The sequence below is a fragment of the Mustela nigripes genome, chromosome 4 (genome assembly GCF_022355385.1).
Source record: "Mustela nigripes isolate SB6536 chromosome 4, MUSNIG.SB6536, whole genome shotgun sequence".
NCBI classification, from domain to species: Eukaryota; Metazoa; Chordata; class Mammalia; order Carnivora; family Mustelidae; genus Mustela; species Mustela nigripes.
The window spans coordinates 23,166,315-23,186,336 of NC_081560.1; the positions used below are offsets into that span (position 1 = coordinate 23,166,315).

At 58.8% G+C, this 20,022-nt stretch overlaps 1 protein-coding gene across 2 annotated transcripts; it reads left to right on the forward strand.

Moving 5' to 3' along the window:
• The first annotated feature begins 680 nt into the window (after positions 1–680).
• On the forward strand, positions 681–16,783 carry IMPDH1 (inosine monophosphate dehydrogenase 1). Of its 2 annotated transcripts, none has more exons than XM_059396458.1 (15): positions 681–927; positions 4,841–4,942; positions 7,076–7,124; positions 9,353–9,454; positions 9,581–9,655; positions 9,897–10,103; positions 10,237–10,324; positions 11,146–11,345; positions 11,962–12,052; positions 12,309–12,404; positions 13,754–13,897; positions 14,008–14,152; positions 14,448–14,591; positions 14,730–14,813; positions 16,023–16,783. In XM_059396458.1, the coding sequence occupies exons 1-15, from the start codon at positions 752–754 to the stop codon at positions 16,042–16,044; spliced, it is 1,725 nt and encodes a 574-aa protein (XP_059252441.1). In that variant the 5' UTR covers positions 681–751; the 3' UTR covers positions 16,045–16,783. The 2 variants fall into 2 exon arrangements, with proteins under 2 accessions (XP_059252441.1, XP_059252442.1); XM_059396459.1 differs by having other exon boundaries at positions 4,844–4,942.
• Positions 16,784–20,022: the final 3,239 nt, after the last annotated feature.

The window sequence follows — 20,022 nt, forward strand, 5'->3', positions numbered from 1 at the left end:
CAAGAATAATAACAGTGGTGAAATAGGAAGAGTTATGCCTTCTAGCCAGTAAATGAACAAGTTTGAGCACCTGCGTGCTCAGCCCCACTACGTGGTTATGGGGTACCCCAAAAGAAGGCAGACAAGGCCTTTTTCCTTAAGGATCCTGCAGCCTTATCTGTTCCTTCGTCAGGTAGTGACAGTTAAAAGCTGAGGAGACTTATTTTCCTCTGGTCTAAGGGAGTTTGTTGAATATGTAAAGAGGGCAGGCAGTAGGCAAAGGGAGATGGATTATCTCCCCGCCCATCTTGTCCTAGTTGAAGTAGGTCTGCGGCTGGCCCGTAGGAGGCGCTCCAGAGGACCATTCCATCAGTCTTCCTAAGCGCTCGGCTCCTTTTCTTTTCTGCTTTTCCTAAGAAGGAGCCAGGACAAACTGGAAGGTCTAGACTGAGGGGGAAGGTGATGGGGCGAGGGGTGGTGGTGGTGCGGCGTTCCTTTGCAGTTCCACCTCCATCTCCTGGTATCCGCTCACTGATCCCGGGACGCCAGAGACGGGTTGAGTCCGAACACCCGCTTACCGGGCTGGGCGGAGCGCAGTACCAAGACCGAGCCTTCATCCCTTGATGCCCCGCCCCCTACCCTCAAGCCCCACCCCGGCCCTCAGGCCCCGCCCCTTCCCCGGCCCCCGACTGGGCTGCGCTCACTCCCCAGCGGGGGCCGGGGGAGCCTCCAGGCGGAGCGGCTCCCGCCCGCCCTGAGCAGCGGCCTCCGCATGGAGGGGCCGCTTGCTCCACTAACGGGGTCGAGGCCGCTGCCGCCACCGCCGCCGCTTCGGGGAGGCGGAGCCGCCGCCGTTCCGGAGCCCGGAGCCCGGCAACACCCCGGACACGAGACGGCGGCGCAGCGGTACAGCGCCCGTCTGCTGCAGGCCGGCTACGAGCCCGAGAGGTGACGCCCAGGGCAGAGCGCGCGGGGCGCATCCGGGGCGGGCGCGGTGGCTCCGGGAACCCGGCGACGCTGCGGGGGAGGGGAAGGGCAGGCCCTAGCACCCTTGCCCTCTAACTGCCTCAACCCCTAACTTCCTGAAACCGGGCTCAGACGCCAAGCACCTGGCTTTGGTTGGGGGATGCAGGCAGGCACTGGGCCAACGGTTCGGTGCTGCGCCGCGTCTGGGAGCGGGGTAGAAAAATGCTCCCTGAAATCTTAGCCCTTTGTCGGATTTCGGTTACACACCCGACGGTACCTGGTCCAAGAGGCTCCAGCTTCTGGGGGTGGAGACAGTGCTTGCTGGAGTCCCTGTCCAACTTTGTTTGCTCCTCCTGTAGCCGTTTCCTCCTAGAACTATCTCCAGAATCTTCCTGGCAGGTGTCTGTGTCCGGATGGATGCTTCCTCAGAGCGCCCGTGAGGACACCGCCCCCTCCTCACCATTCACTCATTCACTAAGGTCTGATGAGGCCGCCAGTGCAGCTCACCTCAGGGTTTTTCTCCTAACCTTCAAGACGCCCTCTTGCCCGTAGCCTGCTGGGGTCTGTAAGAGTCATTGGAGGAAGAGTGGGGGTGTTGAGCTGGGCCCCAGGAGTACTGGCTGCAAAGGAGACAGTGGCTAATCTCTGGATTGGATCACAGCTTGAAATGCAAACCCGCTGTCCTGGTCCAGAGGATTTGGACTTCTTTCTCTGCCCCATCTGTTGGTGCTCAGCAGCCTGGGGAGGTGACCTGGAAGCTGAGTTTTGTGTGTGTGTGTGTGTGGGGGGGTGGCCTGGGGGAATTAGCCCCGAAGCTCTGCACAGGGGCTGGCAGCTTATGTAAGAACTTTTAAAGGCTTAAGGGGCGGCTGGGTGAAGCCTGCCCCCCCCACCCTTGGCAGGCTGCCTCTCTAGAATTGACTCAGGATTGGCAGCCCTACTTCCTCCCATCCTAGAAATCCAGCTCGTGGGGCTCAGGGTCCTCGGTTATAAAGGGAGAGGCCAGAGGAGGAGAGGGAGCAGGCTGGGGCACTTGCAGGCTTGATGTGGGTTACGCAGGTATTGCAAAAGTATCATTTCAGAGCTCAGACCGGGGCCATGAAGAAGCATTCCTTTTCCTCCTTGTACTTCTGCACAAAGGGGCATCCCCACCCCCCACCCGTCCCTGAAGAACCTGTGTCAAACCTGAGCCCCAGCCAGGTGGTGTAATGAGATTCCAAACCTGCTCGCTAGACCTCCATCTGCTCTCACTGGCTTAGAGCTGTGGGAAGATGACAGGGTTGCATAGAAAGCCTGGGTCCTGGGTTTGAGGCTAGTGTTACTGTTCTCTGGCTTGAACTTGTGCGACCATGTTCCTTGTTCCAGCTCAATGCCAATGTTTGTGTTACCTCTTCTCCCCATCCCCACCCTCCCCTCAAAAGTGTTTTGAAATCTTGTCCCTTCAAAGGGCCCCAGACCAGGCAGAGGAAGACCTCTGGCTCCCTGCCTGGCACTGTTACCCTGTGACCCGAGACCCTGAAGAAGGTGCTTAGGCCTGTTCCTCTGCCCTGCTGCCTTCACAGCTGCTAGGTGGGGAGCCTCAGGGGACCAACAGCCCTTCCTCTGGCTGAGGAGGCCCACTGGTTGCCTCGGAGTCTCCTCCCCATGGAGGAAGCAGCTGGGGAAGATCAGGAAGAGGGAGGAGGAAAGCCACGGGGATGGATTAACGGGCTCTGGAAAAGGACAGCCTAACCAGGGCTGAGCCCAGGAGCTTAGAGTAATGAGGAGCCCAGACAGGTCAGAGCTGGAGGGGGTGTGGGGGAGCTGGAGAAGGGGCATAGGGCCATTCTGTCATCACTGGGAAAGTGACCCTCCCCATCACTCAGCCTAGCAGCCTCCTCTCTTGGGTCCAAGTTCTAGTCTGGGGCAGATGTCACATTCATTTCATACCAGAATCCAGCTGCTGTCCTGTGCCCCAGGTCTGGTGGAATCCTGACTAGTACCCTACCCATTTCTGACCCATTCCTTAGGAGATAGTGCCCCAGAGCATGTCCCTTAGAGATCTAGAGAGACCCTTAGAGATGTAGAGAGATCTAGCAGTCTCAGCTGCTCTTTGCCTGCAATGCCATTCCAGCCCTAACCTATGGCTACAAAGGTGCCCCCAGAGCAGCTCTGGGTGGCCAGGGTCATTTCTCTGGCAGGTCTCACTGTTCTGCCTCCAGGTGGCCAGTGGCAGGTCTTAGTTCTGTGCTCCTCAGGATACCTTCACTCCCCCATATGGTGGTCTGTGATGTTCCCATCACTCACAGTAAGAGGAAAGAGGGCACTGGATGTCTGAGTCTCTTCCAGCACTCCTCACGGGTCTCATCACTTAGCTCTTTGGGAAGGTCCCCCTCCCATCTGCACACAGATGGAACAATCTGGCAGGGTCCTGGGGTGTCACTGGGGGAGGCTGGGCATCCCAGTGAGCCTCCCCTGGGCCTGGCTGCCACCCAACTGTGGCGCAGTAAACAAACGCAGCCTCCCAGGGCTGGGGGTGGGGGGGTGGGGGTAGGAGCACCACAGCCAGCCAGCCACCTTGCCAGGAAGAGGACTGTGTCCCTGCCCTGCCTTTTTCTCCCCTTACCAAGGAGTGAGCTGTGGGGACCACAAGAGACCATGGAGTTTGGGGGTCGGGGGGAATCTGCTCTCTAACTTTTGATCAGGAAGTAGCATTAGCTGTGCTGGTCATACAGAGGGAGAGTCTGCCCCCTGCTACCTCACCTGTCCTCATGTGAATCAATTTGCTACCAAATGTTAGTGCCCCCATGTAGAAATCCGGGTCTTGCTGGGCCCACAGAACCACCAAACTTCTCTTTGGGGAAATCCTCAGAACTTCCCTAGCTTGTCCTAATTTGTATGCATACTTGCCTAAGCCAGACCTGTGATCCTCCCTCACCTTCCTAGGGCACTATCCTCCCAAATAAAAACAAACTTTCCCCTCTGGGGTTAAAACCCTGATGATTATACACCACTTTCTGAGCTGGGGACAGGGATGTCGGACAGAAGCATTGGATCAGGAAGCCAAGGCAGTACCCATCCTCCCTGGCTTCCTGAACTGAAGGTTTTGCATCTGTAAAGTGGGGCTATCTAATAGTTGGCAGCTGAGGGACTGTAGTGTAAATGTGATCATTTATGAAAAATGCCTTGTAAATTGCAGAGGGCTTCAAGGCCGCCCAAAGGTCAGGGAACGTCATTGTTGAGATTGCCTGCCCCCTAGGCATGATGTTGGGGGAGATGGGGAGCCTACAATCACAAACTCCAGTATGTTGGGGAGAGGTGAGCCCACACCAGTTCCTCAGGGCTCCAAGTACCCATCAGAGAGCCCTTCCTTTGGTCTTGGGTAAAGGCAAACCATGTTAGAGGTATCCCTGGGCTGGGGAGTTAGGACAAGAGGAGACGAGGACCCGATGGCTGGGGGAGCCCAGATTGGGGCCACCCAGGCTGGGAGAACCGAGGGGCGCGTTGCAGGGCAGGGGAAGGGGGTGCTAGGAGGCGGGACCACAACTGGTGGAGGGGGCGTGTCCCGGCCAGGTTCAGTTCCCTCCCCCCACTGGATCCACACTCCCTCCCCCGCCCCGTACGCGGGGCTGCTGTGCCACTGCAGGCGGCGGCTGGGCCGGGCTCCGCGGGGCCTTTGTGCGGCGCGGGGCGGAGGCGGCGGCCTCCCCGGGGAGGAGCGGGAGGAGAGGGCGGCGCCCCGGGCCCGCCTCGCCGCTGCCGCAGCCCCCGCCCCCGGCCAGCCCGGCCCGCGGCGGCAGCGTGGCCGCGGCGCGGCGTCAGCACAGCAGCGGCGACAGCAGCGACAGCAGCGACAGCAGCAACAGCAGCGGGGCGGCCCGCGCGGGTGTTTATGTCGGGTCGCGGTGTCTCCCAGCAGCATGGCGGACTACCTGATCAGCGGCGGCACCGGCTACGTGCCAGAGGATGGGCTCACCGCGCAGCAGCTCTTCGCCAACGCCGATGGCCTCACTTACAAGTAAGCGCCGGGGAGAGGGGGAAGCGGGGGGAGGGGGTCGGCGCGCCCACCCGTGCGCCGCGATTCCCCCAGCCCGGGGCCCTGCACGTGCACCGTTGCCCCCTCCGCGACGCCCGCGTTCTCCGGCCCCGATTCGAGTGACTTGGGGTGGGGGTGGGGGCACCGGGCAAAGGCAGGAAGGAGGCCCGCGCTGAGAGCAGACGGACGTGGCACAGCGACATAGCGGGCCCTCCGTGCTGTGCCCCGTTTATGGCCGGATCCGGGGTCGGCCTGCCCCCTTTCTCCTCTCGTGGTCATTTTGACCCCATGGAGGGGCCTTGGGACGGGCGGGAAGTGGAGATGTGGGAGTTATGGAGAGACTTTTTCCAGACCTTGGTCCAGGACACCCTCTCGCTCCCAGCTCACAAGAGGGTAGAAGGGAACCTGGAGTCCAGCTAAGGCAGCTGCTTGGGTGTTGCCTCCAGGAGAGGCCCGGCTGGGCAGTTGGGATGGCTCCTTTTCCACACAGACCTGTCCAGCCTTACTTCCACCTGTGCCCTGCCCGCCCACTGGTTAGCACTCGTGCCCCCTGGGGGTGGGTATTTTGTGACTACCATCCCAAGCCCACCCCACACGGGATTTTGGAGGAGGATGAGACCTCGCCGTTTGCCTTTGGCTTAGTTTGCTTTTCCATGGGCCCTGGGCCAGTTGTCCTGTGGGCTGCAGGCCTGGCACTAGCTCCTCTACGGGCTGCAGGATTGTGTCCATGCCAGCAAAGAGCATCAAAACCTGGGGCTGGGAGGAGTGGGATGCTGGCAAGTCAGAAGAACCCCAGTCCTGTCTCCTGCCAGTCCCTGCCTTCCCCTGGAAGCATTCTTGCTTGGCAGGCAGTTTCCCTAGACACCAGGATTCCCAGTCATTCCTGTATGGCCCCCTTGCCTGGCCACAGCTGGGGTGTGGGTCAGGTGAGAGATGTAGATAATGCCGAGACAATGTCCGGGGGCCCGTACTCCAGCATTTCTCCTCCCGCCTCTCCATGAACCACAGAGGCCTCTTCACTGTACAGAAGGGCTGCCAAGGGAGCAGGGAGGTTCTTGATTTGTCTGGGGGTCTTTGATGAAGGGGGAGAAAGTATCTCTTTGATATATTCTTCGCTGGAGTCTTCTAGGAAAACTCACTAGGGAAATTGCTAGGAGTTTCTCTAGGTCTGGGGCAGGTTAAAGACCCCACCTCTCCGAGCCACCCTGGAGCTTTTCCTTCCTGCACTGGGGTGGGTGCTGGCTGCTTTGCTTAGTCCTATTGGGAGTGTTCCTGAAGTATGGAGCATTTTCTTTTGGGTGTGTCCACCAAGGCCCTGTGATTTCAGGCAGTCTAGCCCGTGGTGGGGGTGGGGTGGTGGCTATAGCACTTTTCTGTGCCATACCCCTGCAGGTGTACACACTCCTTCTCGGGTTTGCTGTGACCAGGGCCCACCCTAGTGTGGGCAGCTGCCACGCTCTGACCAGGTGTCCTGGTCCTAAACTGCTGGGAAACCCCCTTCCTCCCCTTTTCTGTCCCAGGCCGTGTCTGTGGTGTACCCCACTCCAACCGGAGTGGAGTCCCTGCTCTGTCCGAACACGCCCCACGCTCAGTGCCCTGGGGTCCCTCCATGCTGCTCTGAACCCGCGTGACTCAGCAGCCCCGGCCCTGGGCTGAGCCACTTGTCCTGTGCTTTGAGGTGTTTATGCCATGCTGTGCTACTAAATGGTTTTCAGGTTCATTCCGCGTTTGCTGACTGTCTCCCCCTATCAAGATGGAGAAGTGTTCGAGGGTAGGCACTGTATGTACTCTGTGTGTCATTACAGGGACTTCTGTGTCCCTCGATGAACTCTGAGTCCTGAAGGCAGTGGGTATCTGGGGCCAACCGCCTTGGTGGCGCCCCAGTCCACAGACCTTCCGCTGGCTTTGGCTTGAGGTTTCTGGGCTGGAGTCCACCAGATGCTGGTTGGGAGGGCAGGGGGTTGCTTCAGCCCTGACCAGGGAACGACGTGGATCAGAGGGCTCCAATCTTTGCCCCTCCTCCCACCCACAGGCTGCCTCCCCTAGGCATGGTAGGACCTGCCCCTTTTGGGGACCCCACCATACCCTGTAACACTCACTTTTCTGTCTCCACAGCGATTTCCTGATTCTCCCAGGATTCATAGACTTCATAGCTGATGAGGTGGTGAGTACCTCTTCTGCTGACCTGAGGGGAGCGGGACCATGTATGTGGTAGAAGAGGCTGGCTTCTTGTTCAAGGGCAGGGTGTGGGAGAGACTTATCTTGGGCATGTAGCCTTTATTGCTGCCAGAGAAACTGGCACAGAGTAGTGGGTCATGTCTAATGGGGCAGAGGCAGCTGCGGGAACTCAGGGGTATGCTGAGCAGTGTGCCTAGCTCAGGGCAGGAGGGCTGTCGCCTACCGAGCTCGGAGCTCGCGGTGAGATTCAAAAAGACCCTGGGGGCATGGGCATGGGTGCGGTAGCCCTCTTACCATTGCAGGGAAGGATTGGGTTTTGTCTGAAATGCTGAGCAAGGACATGACACAAGCCAATAAAATTCTGGAGACTTTGGATGAGGTGGACAGACTTGTTTGTGGATCCATAATGCACAGGAGTTGGCAAGAGGATTTGAAAGAATTAGATTTTGGACAGATACAAGGAAACTTGGTGCCTCGCTTTATTGGAGGGGCTCAGCAATGAGCCAAGAGAATGGACAGTGTTCTTTACACAGTTAAGATATGACAAGCTCATAGAAGCCAAGGGGTAGGTGCTGATGAGTATAAGTTGTTTCATGGAAAAGTTAGATTATTATTTTTTTTTTAAGATTTTATTTATTTATTTGTCAGAGAGAGCACAAGCAGGGGGAGTGGCAGGCAGAGGGAGAGGCAGGCTCCCCGCTAAGCAAGGAGCCGGATGGGGGACTTGATCCCAGGACTCTGAGATCATAACCCAAGCCAAAGGCAGACGCTTTTAACCCACTGAGCCACTCAGGTGCCCCAAGTTAGATTATTCCATAATGAATTCATGCACGTTAAAGAAATCTTTTGTTGTTGTTGTTGTTGTTGTTGCTGTTACCGATGTTTATTCAGGTCTGATCCTCAGGAAAGACCAAAGGCCAGAGTGTGCCTGAATCAGTCTTACATCTGGGAGACTCCTGTCTAGCCTGTGGAGCCAGTGCTGATGCGGACAGATTTGGGGGGAAAATTTGAGCTATTCTGAACATGCACCTGGCGATGGCGACCAGGATGTCTTGGTTCAGCTGTTCAGTTTAACAAAGTTTACCAAGCCCTCTGGCTTTATGCCGGACCCTGGGCAGGGTGCAAAGAAGAAAGGGATGAAACGGTTCCCTCCCAGCCATCAAGGGTCTCCTTGTCCTGTGGCCTAGGTCAGGAAGGCCGTGTGGCTCTTCTTCTGTGGCATGATGGGAGAGAAGAAGGTGGGGTTTTCTAGACTGCAGGGCCATGGTTCTGAACCAGGGTCTGTGAGATGGACTTCAGGGGCCTATGAATCTCCAAAAATTCTATACCAAAGTCTGTGAGAGCTTGGGAGGCTAGAATCTACGAGCCGTTGGCCTGAATCTCAGAGGCAGATTCCTCGCCAGTGTGTATTTGCCTCCCTGACCTTTCCCCTGAGTGGCAGCCCCTTGGTTCCCTACTTCCACGGATGTCTGATAGACTCCTTCCTGTGCCGCCTCCTCCTGGTCACAGCCTCTCCCGCCTGGCCCGGCTCAGCCGCCTGCTCGGTGGCCTCCGTGCCTCAGGCCTTGTTATGTAGAGTCCATTCTCCACATCAGAGCCCGAGTGACCTCTTTAAAACATGAAGCAGAGCATGTCTCTCCTGTGCCTGAGACCTTCCTGTGGCTTCTCATCTTAGAGGCAAATCTAAGTTCCTCTCCTCTCCGTGGCCTTCAAGACGACACACGCTCACTGCCCACCCACCCCCCTGCCTGCCTCTTGCCCCTTATCCCCTGCTGTCCCCCCTTCTACCGTGCTAGCCTTTTCCTGTCTTAAATACACCTCAGGAAGACTGGGAACAGAGGCCAGGTTCACACTCACAGCTCCCTCTGCCTGACACGACAGTCCCTCAGACTCTGACTCGACTAGTTCCCACTTGTCACGTCCCAAGGAAGGATCTTTTCCTGACCACCACATCCTTCTTGCCATGGTGACTTGGCTTTGTTGTCTCTCTTTGGAGCCTTTATCTTGACTGAAATAATCTCATACATGTTGTTTTCAGGTTTGTTATCTTTCCAAGTAGATTGTAACCTCCAGGAGGGACAGCAGGGACCTTACCTGCCTTGTCCACTGCTGTGTCTGCAGGCCCATCCTGGTGTCGGGGACCCATGGGAGCTCAGTAAATGTTCGTTAAGTGAATAGTAAAACTCTTCACCTAGACCGTGCCTCTATTCTCAGGACCTGACTTCAGCCCTGACTCGGAAGATCACCCTGAAGACGCCACTGATCTCCTCCCCGATGGACACTGTGACAGAAGCCGACATGGCCATTGCCATGGCTGTGAGTCGGGCATCAGGGTGGCGTCCCTGGGGTGGGTGGGCTGAATGGGAGGCTGGATTCAGAAGTGGGGTTTGCAGAGCAAGAGGGTTGAGCCCTCGCTCTGATCGTGCTTCCCTTCCACCCCAGCTGATGGGCGGTATTGGTTTCATTCACCACAACTGCACCCCGGAGTTCCAGGCCAACGAGGTGCGGAAGGTCAAGGCAAGTACCAGGCCTGTCCCCGGAAAGAAGATGTGACCGGGCCGCCCCCTCCTTTGCCATCCCTGCAGGCTGGTGCATCCCCTGGCTGACGTCTGCCCTTCCCCACACTGGGCACACGGGGCCCAGTCCTCGTTTGCCCATTGCCCGCTCTCCCCATTGAGAGCCCAGGCTCCCCTGTGGCTTGGCTGTATGCCGCCTCCATCCTTCTTCTAGCCTTCTCCTTCCCCATCTCTCCCCACAGAAATTTGAACAGGGCTTCATCACGGACCCCGTGGTGCTAAGCCCCTCACATACTGTGGGTGACGTGTTGGAGGCCAAGATCCGGCATGGCTTCTCTGGCATCCCCATCACGGAGACAGGCACCATGGGCAGTAAGCTGGTGGGCATTGTCACCTCCCGAGACATTGACTTTCTTGCCGAGAAGGACCACACCACCCTCCTTAGCGAGGTACCTGCAGGGGGAAGGGAGGACCTCACATCCTGGGGCCTCAGGCTGGTGCCTGTGACCAGGGACCAGAGGGAGGCCTGGCTCCCTTCTCTCTCACCTGCCAACCTGCAGGCAAATGTTCCTGGCTCCACAGGTGATGACGCCACGGAACGAGCTGGTGGTGGCTCCTGCCGGTGTAACCTTGAAAGAGGCAAATGAGATCCTGCAGCGCAGCAAGAAAGGTACGCGGGCATGGGCAGAAAGCTCCAGACCCCCCCGAGTCTGGCTCCTGGTACCCCAGGCCAGCTGTTGCTGCAGACCATTGTCTTGTCCCAGCAACCAAACTGGCCGGGCCTTAGGGAAGGTTTGAGCAATGCCAGGTTAGAGCATGAATCCTGAGGTCCTTTTCCTGGCATAGGAAAACCTGTTCTTATTCAACATCTTCACACTATGTCTCCCCATAATGCTCGTCCTGTAAAATGCTCATCACAAACAAAAAAAGTCTGGAACATGCTGCTTTCTATCTCCCACATTCCATTAAAAAAATTGTATGTCCACTTATTAAAGGCCCTGAGAAATCCTGCAGTTAAGTTTATTTGACATTGTAGGTCCTTATGGGAGACATTAGCAATGCCTACCTGGCTCCTACTGGGTTATTTTCTGGGGGTGATGTTGGAGAGGGTATGTGTTCCTTCCTGCAAGACAGCCTTACATTTGTGCCCTGGCTAGGGGTTTTCGACCACTGTGGCCTGTGGCCTAGCAGGTGAAAGGCTGCCAGTGCTCAGGGGCCACCCACCCAGCCTGGTTAGGCCACAGGGCAGGAAGAGCTCCGGAACCCACTTGGCTAGGAGGTTTCTTTGCTTCCTGTTCCTGGGAAGAGGGCCAGGTCCCTAGGAGCATTTCCTGGGTGGGTGCTGTCACCTAGTGGCTATTTTGGGTACTTCAGTAGAATCTCTGACCTGGCTCGGTTTCCTCCTCAAGGTCCCCCAGTCCCCCAGTCCCCCAGTCCCACTCTGGCCCCAAGAGGCCTGCTCCTTTACCGAACGTTTGCATTCCTCATCAGGGAAGCTGCCTATTGTCAACGATCGTGATGAACTGGTGGCCATCATTGCCCGCACTGACCTGAAGAAGAACAGGGATTACCCTCTGGCCTCTAAGGATTCCCACAAGCAGCTGCTGTGTGGGGCGGCCGTGGGCACCCGGGAGGATGACAAATACCGCCTGGACCTGCTCACCCAGGCAGGCGCCGACGTCATAGTGCTGGTACGGACACCGCCGGGGGCACGGTGGTTCAGGAGAGGAGAGGCTCACGGACACCCGGGTTTGCCTCCAATGACGCCTGAAGCCGGGATTGGCAGGGTCACTGGTCCTCTGACAGCTCAGGCCCTCCGCACCCTAACACTCAGAGCTCACATTCTTCGAGAACCTCCCGCTCACCAGGTCCTGCACTGAGACCTTTATGTGGATGAACTCATTTGGTTCTCACCACAACTCCCGGAGGGTCAAGACCACGCCCACCTGTCAGAGGAAGAACCCGGGGTGGAAGGAATGCAGTGGTTTCATCTGGTAGTGAGTTGGTGGGAACAGGCCATGGCCCCAGGCAATACCTGCTTGCTGTGAGGACCAGTCTATACAGTGGCTATGCCGGGGCCCTCTCTGCTCTGAGACCATAAATTGGTGGCGTTCAACCTTTGGGGGAAAGCAGGCCTCTTGGAGACTCAGTCTGCTGAGAGCTGTCAAGCTGTTTGCCCAGGGAGAAGAAGAAAGAGCTTTCTCCTAACACTTTTCATACAGTTTCAGAAGTTTGTTTGCTTATGACCCCCTTCCTCCTGTGAGGACTCAGCCACTTGCCTGAGCTTTCCTGTCCCCCTTCTCGTAGGACTCCTCCCAAGGGAACTCTGTGTATCAGATCGCCATGGTGCACTACATCAAGCAGAAATACCCCCACCTCCAGGTGATTGGGGGGAATGGTGAGTGCAGGGTCCCCGTCAGCCCCCAGCCCTTGTTCCCTCGCTGTGTAACTTTCCCTCTGTCCTTCAGCCTCTCTAGGTGATGGCATTGCTCCTGCGTGGGGGCAGAAGGCTGAATGAACGGGCTTGGTCGGTGGGGGGTGCTGAGGAGGACTAGACTGGGGTCCCAGGCAGCCCCAGAGCAAGGCAAGGGCATCCCACCCTCACAGTGTTTCTCGTTCCCTGCTTCTCCAAACCCTTGTCCCCACCCCTTCAGTGGTGACAGCGGCTCAGGCCAAGAACCTGATTGATGCCGGTGTAGACGGGCTGCGCGTGGGCATGGGCTGTGGCTCCATCTGCATCACCCAGGAAGGTAGGTGTCAGGAGAGCGATGCCAACAAGAATGCCCCCCGGGCCTTCCGCAGGCTCTGGGGACCCACTCATGTCCCACAGATGCGTGCTGAATGCTCGCTGTACCAGGCCTCTTCCCAGGATGAGGGGTGCTTCAGGGGTGACTTGGGCTCCAACTCTGTCTCTCTGGCCCACTGACTTGGGGGAGGCTGGTGTGAGATCAGGTTACTGTGAGTTTTGGGGTGTGTGCCAGCCTGCTTCTCAGATTCTGGCCCAGGAGGCCCAGTCCAGAGGGCCAGGGCTGGTGTGAATCCTTCTTTGAGGGGCTCTCTGGAACCCAGCTCAGAGTTGGGATCAGCTTTGTGACAAGGCAGGAACTTGGGGACATGGAGATAGCATGTCCCTGAGTGTGTAAGGACATAGGAGCTTATCACCGTGTGGCAATAATGGGGAACGGGGATCCAGCTCAGTCACAAAGCCCTTTTTCGGGGTGTGCTCCTACCCATGAAGTGGGGGAGACCCTGCTGTGTATCTCCATGTGGTTGAGGGGTGCTCCCTGGAGGCTGGGGTCTGACTTGTAGGTCCTGGCTTGGCTTGAGGGGATGTATCTGGCCCCTCGAGGGAAGGTCATTTCTCCACAACACCAAGTGACCCATTTGGTCTTGGTCTTTTCTGCCCAAAACGTCTCCTCCTTTTGGTCTTCAGAGCCTCTGCTTTTAAGTTTTGAGCCTTTGTCTTAGCTGACCACTCTGGTAAAATGGGGGCCTTCCCTTGGTGACTCGACAAACTGAGCACCTGCTGTGTGTCAGGCACTGTTCTAACTCTTGGGAGGCAATAGGGACCAAACCAACCACAGGTACTTCCCCAGAAGGCCTCTTCTCCACTGTATCCCACTTCACCTCCATCCCCAGGTACATGCTAGTTCCTTAGACTTCCCACTTAAAACCTCATACTTAGAGACCCTGGACAATTAAACTCAGAGAAACGCGCACCTGTATCCCAAAGGAGGCTGTGAGTACCTCACCCTGGGAACAGGCTTCGCAAATCACAGAGGTCGAGAGAGAGAGAGAGAGAGAGAGAGACCTTGAGCCTGGGGACCCCCTCCCCCAGACCCACGTGCCCCGGTCTGGGGGTGGGGGCGCTCTACTCTGAAGGCCACTGGAATCCTGCAAGGTGCGAATGTTCTGGGTGAAGTGGGCCAGGTCCCTGGGGCGCCATTGCCCCTAGTGTTCTTTGCTGCTATCTCTCTTGTGCCTCGGAAATACTGTCTAGCCTGGTCCCTTTCCCCACGCGGAGGTGGGGCACACGGAGAAGGGGGCTTCTCCCTGTGTTGCTGCTGGAGCTCTGATGGGTATCCCCTCCAACACACAGTGATGGCGTGTGGTCGGCCCCAGGGCACTGCCGTCTACAAGGTGGCTGAGTATGCCCGGCGCTTTGGAGTGCCAGTCATAGCGGATGGTGGCATCCAGACCGTGGGGCATGTGGTCAAGGCCTTGGCTCTGGGAGCCTCCACAGGTGAGGGGGCTCTCCTGGGGTCGGCGCGTGGAGGGGTGGGTGGCCGGGAGGTGGGCAAGGGCAGTAGGAGGTGTGTGGTCCTAGACACACTGACCCCTCAACCGTCGCAGTGATGATGGGCTCCCTGCTTGCCGCCACCACGGAGGCCCCTGGCGAGTACTTCTTCTCCGATGGGGTGAGGCTCAAGAAGTACCGGGGCATGGGCTCCTTGGACGCCATGGAGAAGAGCAGCAGCAGCCAGAAACGATACTTCAGGTGCCCCACTGTGGAATCCCGGCCCTGGGCAGACCAACCACAACCCTCCTGCGTCCCCACCACCTGTGACTTCCCCATGTGGTGCCCGGTCCCCACATGATAGTTCTGGAAACAAAGCACAGGGTACAAGTAGTGGGCCTGGGATGGTCCCTGGGCCGTCTGACTCAGAACCCAGGGAGGGGCTGCTCTTGGGGGCCTTCTGCATGGTGTCCCCTCTGCTGGTTCCCTCAAGAGGCAGGGTGGGCTCCCCCGAGCCAGGGGGCCGCTTGGCTTAGTGTCTTTGACCTCCACACAGTGAGGGGGATAAGGTGAAGATCGCACAGGGTGTCTCGGGCTCCATCCAGGACAAAGGCTCCATTCAGAAGTTCGTGCCCTACCTCATAGCGGGGATCCAACATGGCTGCCAGGATATCGGCGCCCGGAGCCTGTCCGTCCTGCGGTGAGTCCTGCGACTGGGGCTGGGGCCGTTGGTTGGGGGCACAGGTAGGGGTCCCTGGGAGGCTCCCGGCTCCTTCCTGCTTCCTCTCTCTCTCTCTGTCCTCGGTGTCCCTGACCCTCTCCGCCTACCTGCCCACAGGTCCATGATGTACTCAGGAGAGCTCAAGTTCGAGAAGCGGACCATGTCGGCTCAGATCGAGGGCGGCGTCCATGGCCTGCACTCGTAAGTGTGGCAGCCTCCTCACCCCAGCTGGCGGGCACTGGGTCGGGCAGGTGGGGCCATGGTTCTGAGGCCAGGCTGAGGTCTCAGGGAACCCGTGGACCATCTGCTCCAGGGACGGTGCTGCCGCAGGAGGAGCCCATCTCCCTCCAGGGCTGGGCCCACTGTGGGACCCTGTCCTTTAGCCTCCAATGAGTCAGGCCCTTCTGCTCCCCTCGGGCACCTCCCCGAGCAGGACATGGGAGGCTGTGCCGCTGACCTCTCCTGGGCTCCCAGTCCCTCGCTTGCTCAGCAGCTTGGTGGCTGGTGGCAGGGGCTGGTGGCGCCGGGCTCTTGCTGGTGGCAGCGTCAGGCAGGCAGGCCAAGGCTGGGGGCACGCGCCCTCTGGCGGTGACAAGGGCAGAGCGACAGATGCCAGGGCCAGAGCTGGGGCGGCCGTGGGCGGGGGCAGTGCTAGTTGGCAGCGGTAGTCGCAGAGGCATGTGTCCCTGCCCTGGTCAAGAGGGCCTACCCCCCCCCCCAGACACCAGCAGGCGTCTAACCTGTGTCTCTTTCTGCCCCACCCTCCCGTAGCTATACCTTTCTGCCGTGTAAGTAACCGCGCTGCCCGGGCCAAGCGTAGAGTAGAGCAGGGGCAGTCTGGGTGGGACCTGGGTTGGGGGCAGGGGCTGCTGGGTCGGGGGTGGCCCTGGGGTGTCAGCAGGGGACATGGACCCTAGGACCAGCACTGAGCTGGGGGCAGCCAACCGTGGCCTCTCCTCCAGTGGAAAGGAGGGGTGCAGACCCATGCCCTGACCACAGGCCTCGGCTACCCTGTCTTGGACTGGACCCAGTGACCACCTAGGCCTAGGCCGCTTTGTGTGCAGGGGTGGGGTAGAGATGTGGGCGGCAGAGGTGCAACTCGGTCTGAGCTCGCTCGTGAGGATGGACTGTGTCTTCATAGCTCCATAGCTGCATCTCCGCCCCCAGCACTGAGGACAGTCCGCTCGGCCGTGGCTGTGGCCAGAAGGAGCATGGCTGTCTCTGGACCTGGCATGGTTCTTTCAGGAGCCTTGGCCTGGGGAACACAGAGGCATAGGGCCTGCTCTTTCCTCCCCCACACCCCCCATGTGGGGGTGCCCTGGCAGCCCAAGGCCTAAAGGCAAGGGGATCTGGGAAGGGAGCAGGGTCCAGAAACCCACCCTTGGCTTCCCTCTTGCCTTGTCCCCACAGTTACGAGAAGCGGCTGTACTGAGGATGGTGGTGGAAGCCGGGGCAGTGGAGGGGGTGCGCCCCAGGGTGCCCCTTTGAGCACCGCCTCCCTCCATAACTGAGTGGTCCATAGATTTGCACTACGGATTCCGCAGCTCCTTTCCAGGGAGAGAGGAGGGGAGCCCCTGAGGGTCTGTGGCCCCCTCCTGGCCAACCCCTGCAGAGTTCGGACTGCTCCCAGGGCTCGGCTGCCCTGGGGGTCCCCCTAGGTTCCCCCTCCTTCAGTCCCCCTGAGCCTAGCCAGCCTGGGCTCTCAGGCCATGTGCCTGCCTCAGGTCTTTCTCGCTGCAGCCTGCTCCGGCCTGGCGCCCACCCCTGGGGCAGGTGGCCCCTCCTGGCTTCCGTAGGGCACCTCCCTCCCCACCCCCCACCCCAGAAATGGTGCTCTCCTGGCCCTGCCTCTGGCCTTTCTTGGGCTGCTGCCCCCTCAGCCATGTGGCACTTCTGGGCTCCTGACCTAGGCCAGAGGGAGGTCTCTGCCCCCTTCCCCTGGCCCTAGGCTACTCGGGCCGGCTCCTCAGGCCGCTGCCCCCACCCCCACCCTTGGCCCTGGCCCTGGGGAGGAGGCTGCCCTTCATTCCTGACTCACCGTCATCCCCAGGTGTACCATTCCTGCCCTCTCCTCTCAGCTGCAGTCGAAGGCTTTAACTTTGCACACTTTGGGGTCACAGTTACGTCATTGTATATTAAATAATCGGAATAAATTAAGAGGTCTTAATACCTCTCCATCCTGTCTCTGCCTCTTGTCCACTGGGCAGTTGGCTCCCATCCTGGTAGCTCCAAGCCCCCAACAGAGCTGGGCTGGGGTGGGGTTGTGCAGGGCTGGGGTGTGGTTGGGGGACACCAGGCCCAGCCTCCCCAGGAAGGGGAGGAGGGCATTGTGGGACTCTAGGGGGCGTTGGCACAATTAGGCCGCATGGCCAGGCAGAGGGGTCTCCCAGGCCTGGGCCTACGCCAGCATATGCCCCTGCTGCCTGGGGCCACTGAGGTCGCAGAAGACAAATGTCAGGAGTCTCCCTGGTGGCCGACCACAAGTCCCCACTGCGGCCTTGCGACACCAAACGGTGCCGCCCGGACACAGGTGGGTGCAGAGTGGGGCTGCAGCCCTGACCGGCACCTTCATCCGCGGAGACCCGTGTGTGGTACCGGGTGGAGGGGCCCAGCTCCCACGGTTCGTCTGCTCTCAGACCCCGCGTCCCAGCCTCAAACCCCGCCCTGTGGGGACGGCACCTAGGCGTGGGCTGCTGCATCTCCTGGGGGCCACAGGGGTCCTGGGGCGTTCCCCTTGCCTTCCTCTGCCTCTGTTGCAACTGGGAATTGGTCTCACAGCCAAGCCACCCAGGTACAGACACCACTCAGGCGCGTAAGCCAAGAAGATGGCCCGAGTGCTCTAGAGGTAGGAACGAGCAAAGGCTGTAGAAACAAAACCCAGTTTGTGGCTCGTGAACAGCTGGAAACATTCCCCTGACTGTCGGGGAGGGGCTGCCTCAGGCTCCTCTCCACCCGCCTGCCAGGACCTGCCGGCCCTCCGACCTTTCCGGAAAGAGCCCCTTGGTTGGGGGGCTAACCTTTCATGGTGGCTTCTTCAGGGGTGAGAAAGAAAGAGCTGCTGGACAGGACTGTCTGGTGTGGGGGGGTGCTGTTCAGAGTCGGTTGAGTTGCTGCGAAGTGACTGGGTCACTGAGAGTCCGCAGAGGCCTCAAACCCTGGAGTCTGTGGCCTCAGTGAGCACCCAAGAGTCCAAGGTGACCCAGCTATGTGGGAGAAGGATCCACGGATACCAGGGGATGGTAGAAGCTGCGAGGGATGGACCAAAACGAGGCCGTGTCTCATAGTTTGTCCTGTACGTTGGTTTACAAAAACCGTACAGGAATCGGCTTGGCCAGATCTAAGGGTTTTTAGAGAACTCTGGAGTCACCTGGCATCAAGGGTGTGAGTGGTTCAAAGGGAGCATTTTCCTTCCGTGCTAGACCCCGGCGGTCCATTGGAGCTGACCAGGAGAATGGGTTACCTCGGATCGATGACTTTTCTGTTACTTGAGGTGTGTTAGCCTTACTTTGGCACTCCTAGAGGGAATTCAGGCACGGTGTTCCTTAAATTTTGGTGCATATCCAACCCCACCAGAAAGCTAAGAACAAACCCCGAAGCCTGGGCTCCCTGAGTTTGGACAGGGTCTGGGCCTCTGAGTTATCACTCAGTCCCGGGAGATTCTGACACATTCCCAAGCTTGAGAATCACTGTTGTAAGAAATTAGAGAATCCAGTTTCCGTGATTTCTGAGACTTGCCAAAGCATGTGCCATGAGGCCTTCAGATGACACGGCACCCACTTCGTGACCTCATTGTAGCAATGTGAGAGAATGTGTGGAAGGTTCTGGGCGCTCTGTAAATTAGTCTTGGCACACCCTATTTGTCCTCCTCTTCTGCAAAGGAACAGAGGCTAGAGATGAACGCATGCCAGGCTGGCCCGGACAGTACACTCAGGCCCAGGTGGGACAAGGGGACAGTTGCTCTAGGGAGGAAGGCCACATCATATGGACACTCCGAGGTGGTCCAGAGCCACGTTTGGGACAGATGCAGATCACAGACCTCACAGTCAGCAGGATGTGTCCACCCGCAGTCCAGACTGGTTCGTGAAGTGCAGGTGTCCCCTCACCTAGACCTGGCACCCTCGCCCAGCTCTGTGCGGCCCAGGGTGCCTGCCACCAGGCTGTGGAACATGTGGCTGCACAGGCCCCAGGACTCGCTGCTACAGCACCCCAGGTCTTGCCTCATGAGCGGTTGCATCTGTGCAGTGAGCCGGCCAGGGTCCCAGTGGTCCACAGCGACACCAGCACCCAGGTGGCTCACCTTGGGCTCTGGTGCTGGCACAGGAAGTGGCTTGGCACACTCCGTGGCCTGCCCCTTGAAGCCACGGGCCAGGGAGAGCAGCAGTTTCTTGTTCTGGCTGGGGCAGGAGCAGAAGCAGCAGTAGCTGGCGGGGGCCCAGGGGACCCTGGGAGGTGCGGCTTGCAGTGCAGGTGAACAGAGCCCGAGAGCTGGGGGGTAGCCGTGCGGCTGTGGCTGGCCCACCCTGGAGGACAGATGGAAGAGTGGTGGGTAGCCCTCGGCTCTACCTTCCCCCTCACATCTGCCAGCGGAGGGCAGGGCTCTCAGATAGCTTCACTCGTAGGTAGCTCTGGAGGAGCTGCACTAGCCCTCTGAGGGCTCTTTCAGCTTCTGTGCTTCCAGTGCTGATCAGGAAGTGGGCGGGCAGCCAGCCAGGAGAGGGGTCAGCACCCCAGCTGTGTATGACTCTGCCACCCTCAATTCTCCCTCCACCCCATCTCCTTACATCCAGGAGTGGGATCTAGAGAGGAAGAGGGGCCAACCCTGGGGAGAAGGGGGGCACGCAGTTCCTCCCTCCAAGCTCGAACTAAGCTTTTTTGTTCCTTCAGAATTCCTCCTGGCGTCTGAGAACCGCACTCCGACCCCAGCCTCTCTGGGTCCGTGCCTCTCCCCACAACTTTATACATGGACCCCTCCTTACTCAGGGGCTGGGGGCAATTCTGTCCACCACCCCACAACCCCAACGGCACTGACCAGGCCCCAGCTCCCAAACCCTGCTCCCCATACCTGTTGTCCCTGGGATGGGCCCCTCCCCTGCAGAGTGTGGGAGTCACTTTCACCAGCCTCCTGTACCTTCCTCCCAGGTCATTTCCAGACGGAAGATAGGCAGGGTCAGGCACCGGAGAGACCTTGGTCCCAACCTCCTGCCCCACCCCTTCTCAAGGCCATTGGCAACAGCAGTCGCTGGGCTGAGAGCTTGGTATCTGGCTCCCAAGTGAGCCGTGTTCCCCAGCCCAGCTAGTCGGAAGGAGGCAGGTGGGTGACAGGGTGCTGTATTAGCCTGGGACAGGTAGAGACCAGCCTTTCCCTCTCTAGGTGCCTCAGTTTCTCTACTTAGGAAGAGGGAAAAGGTGC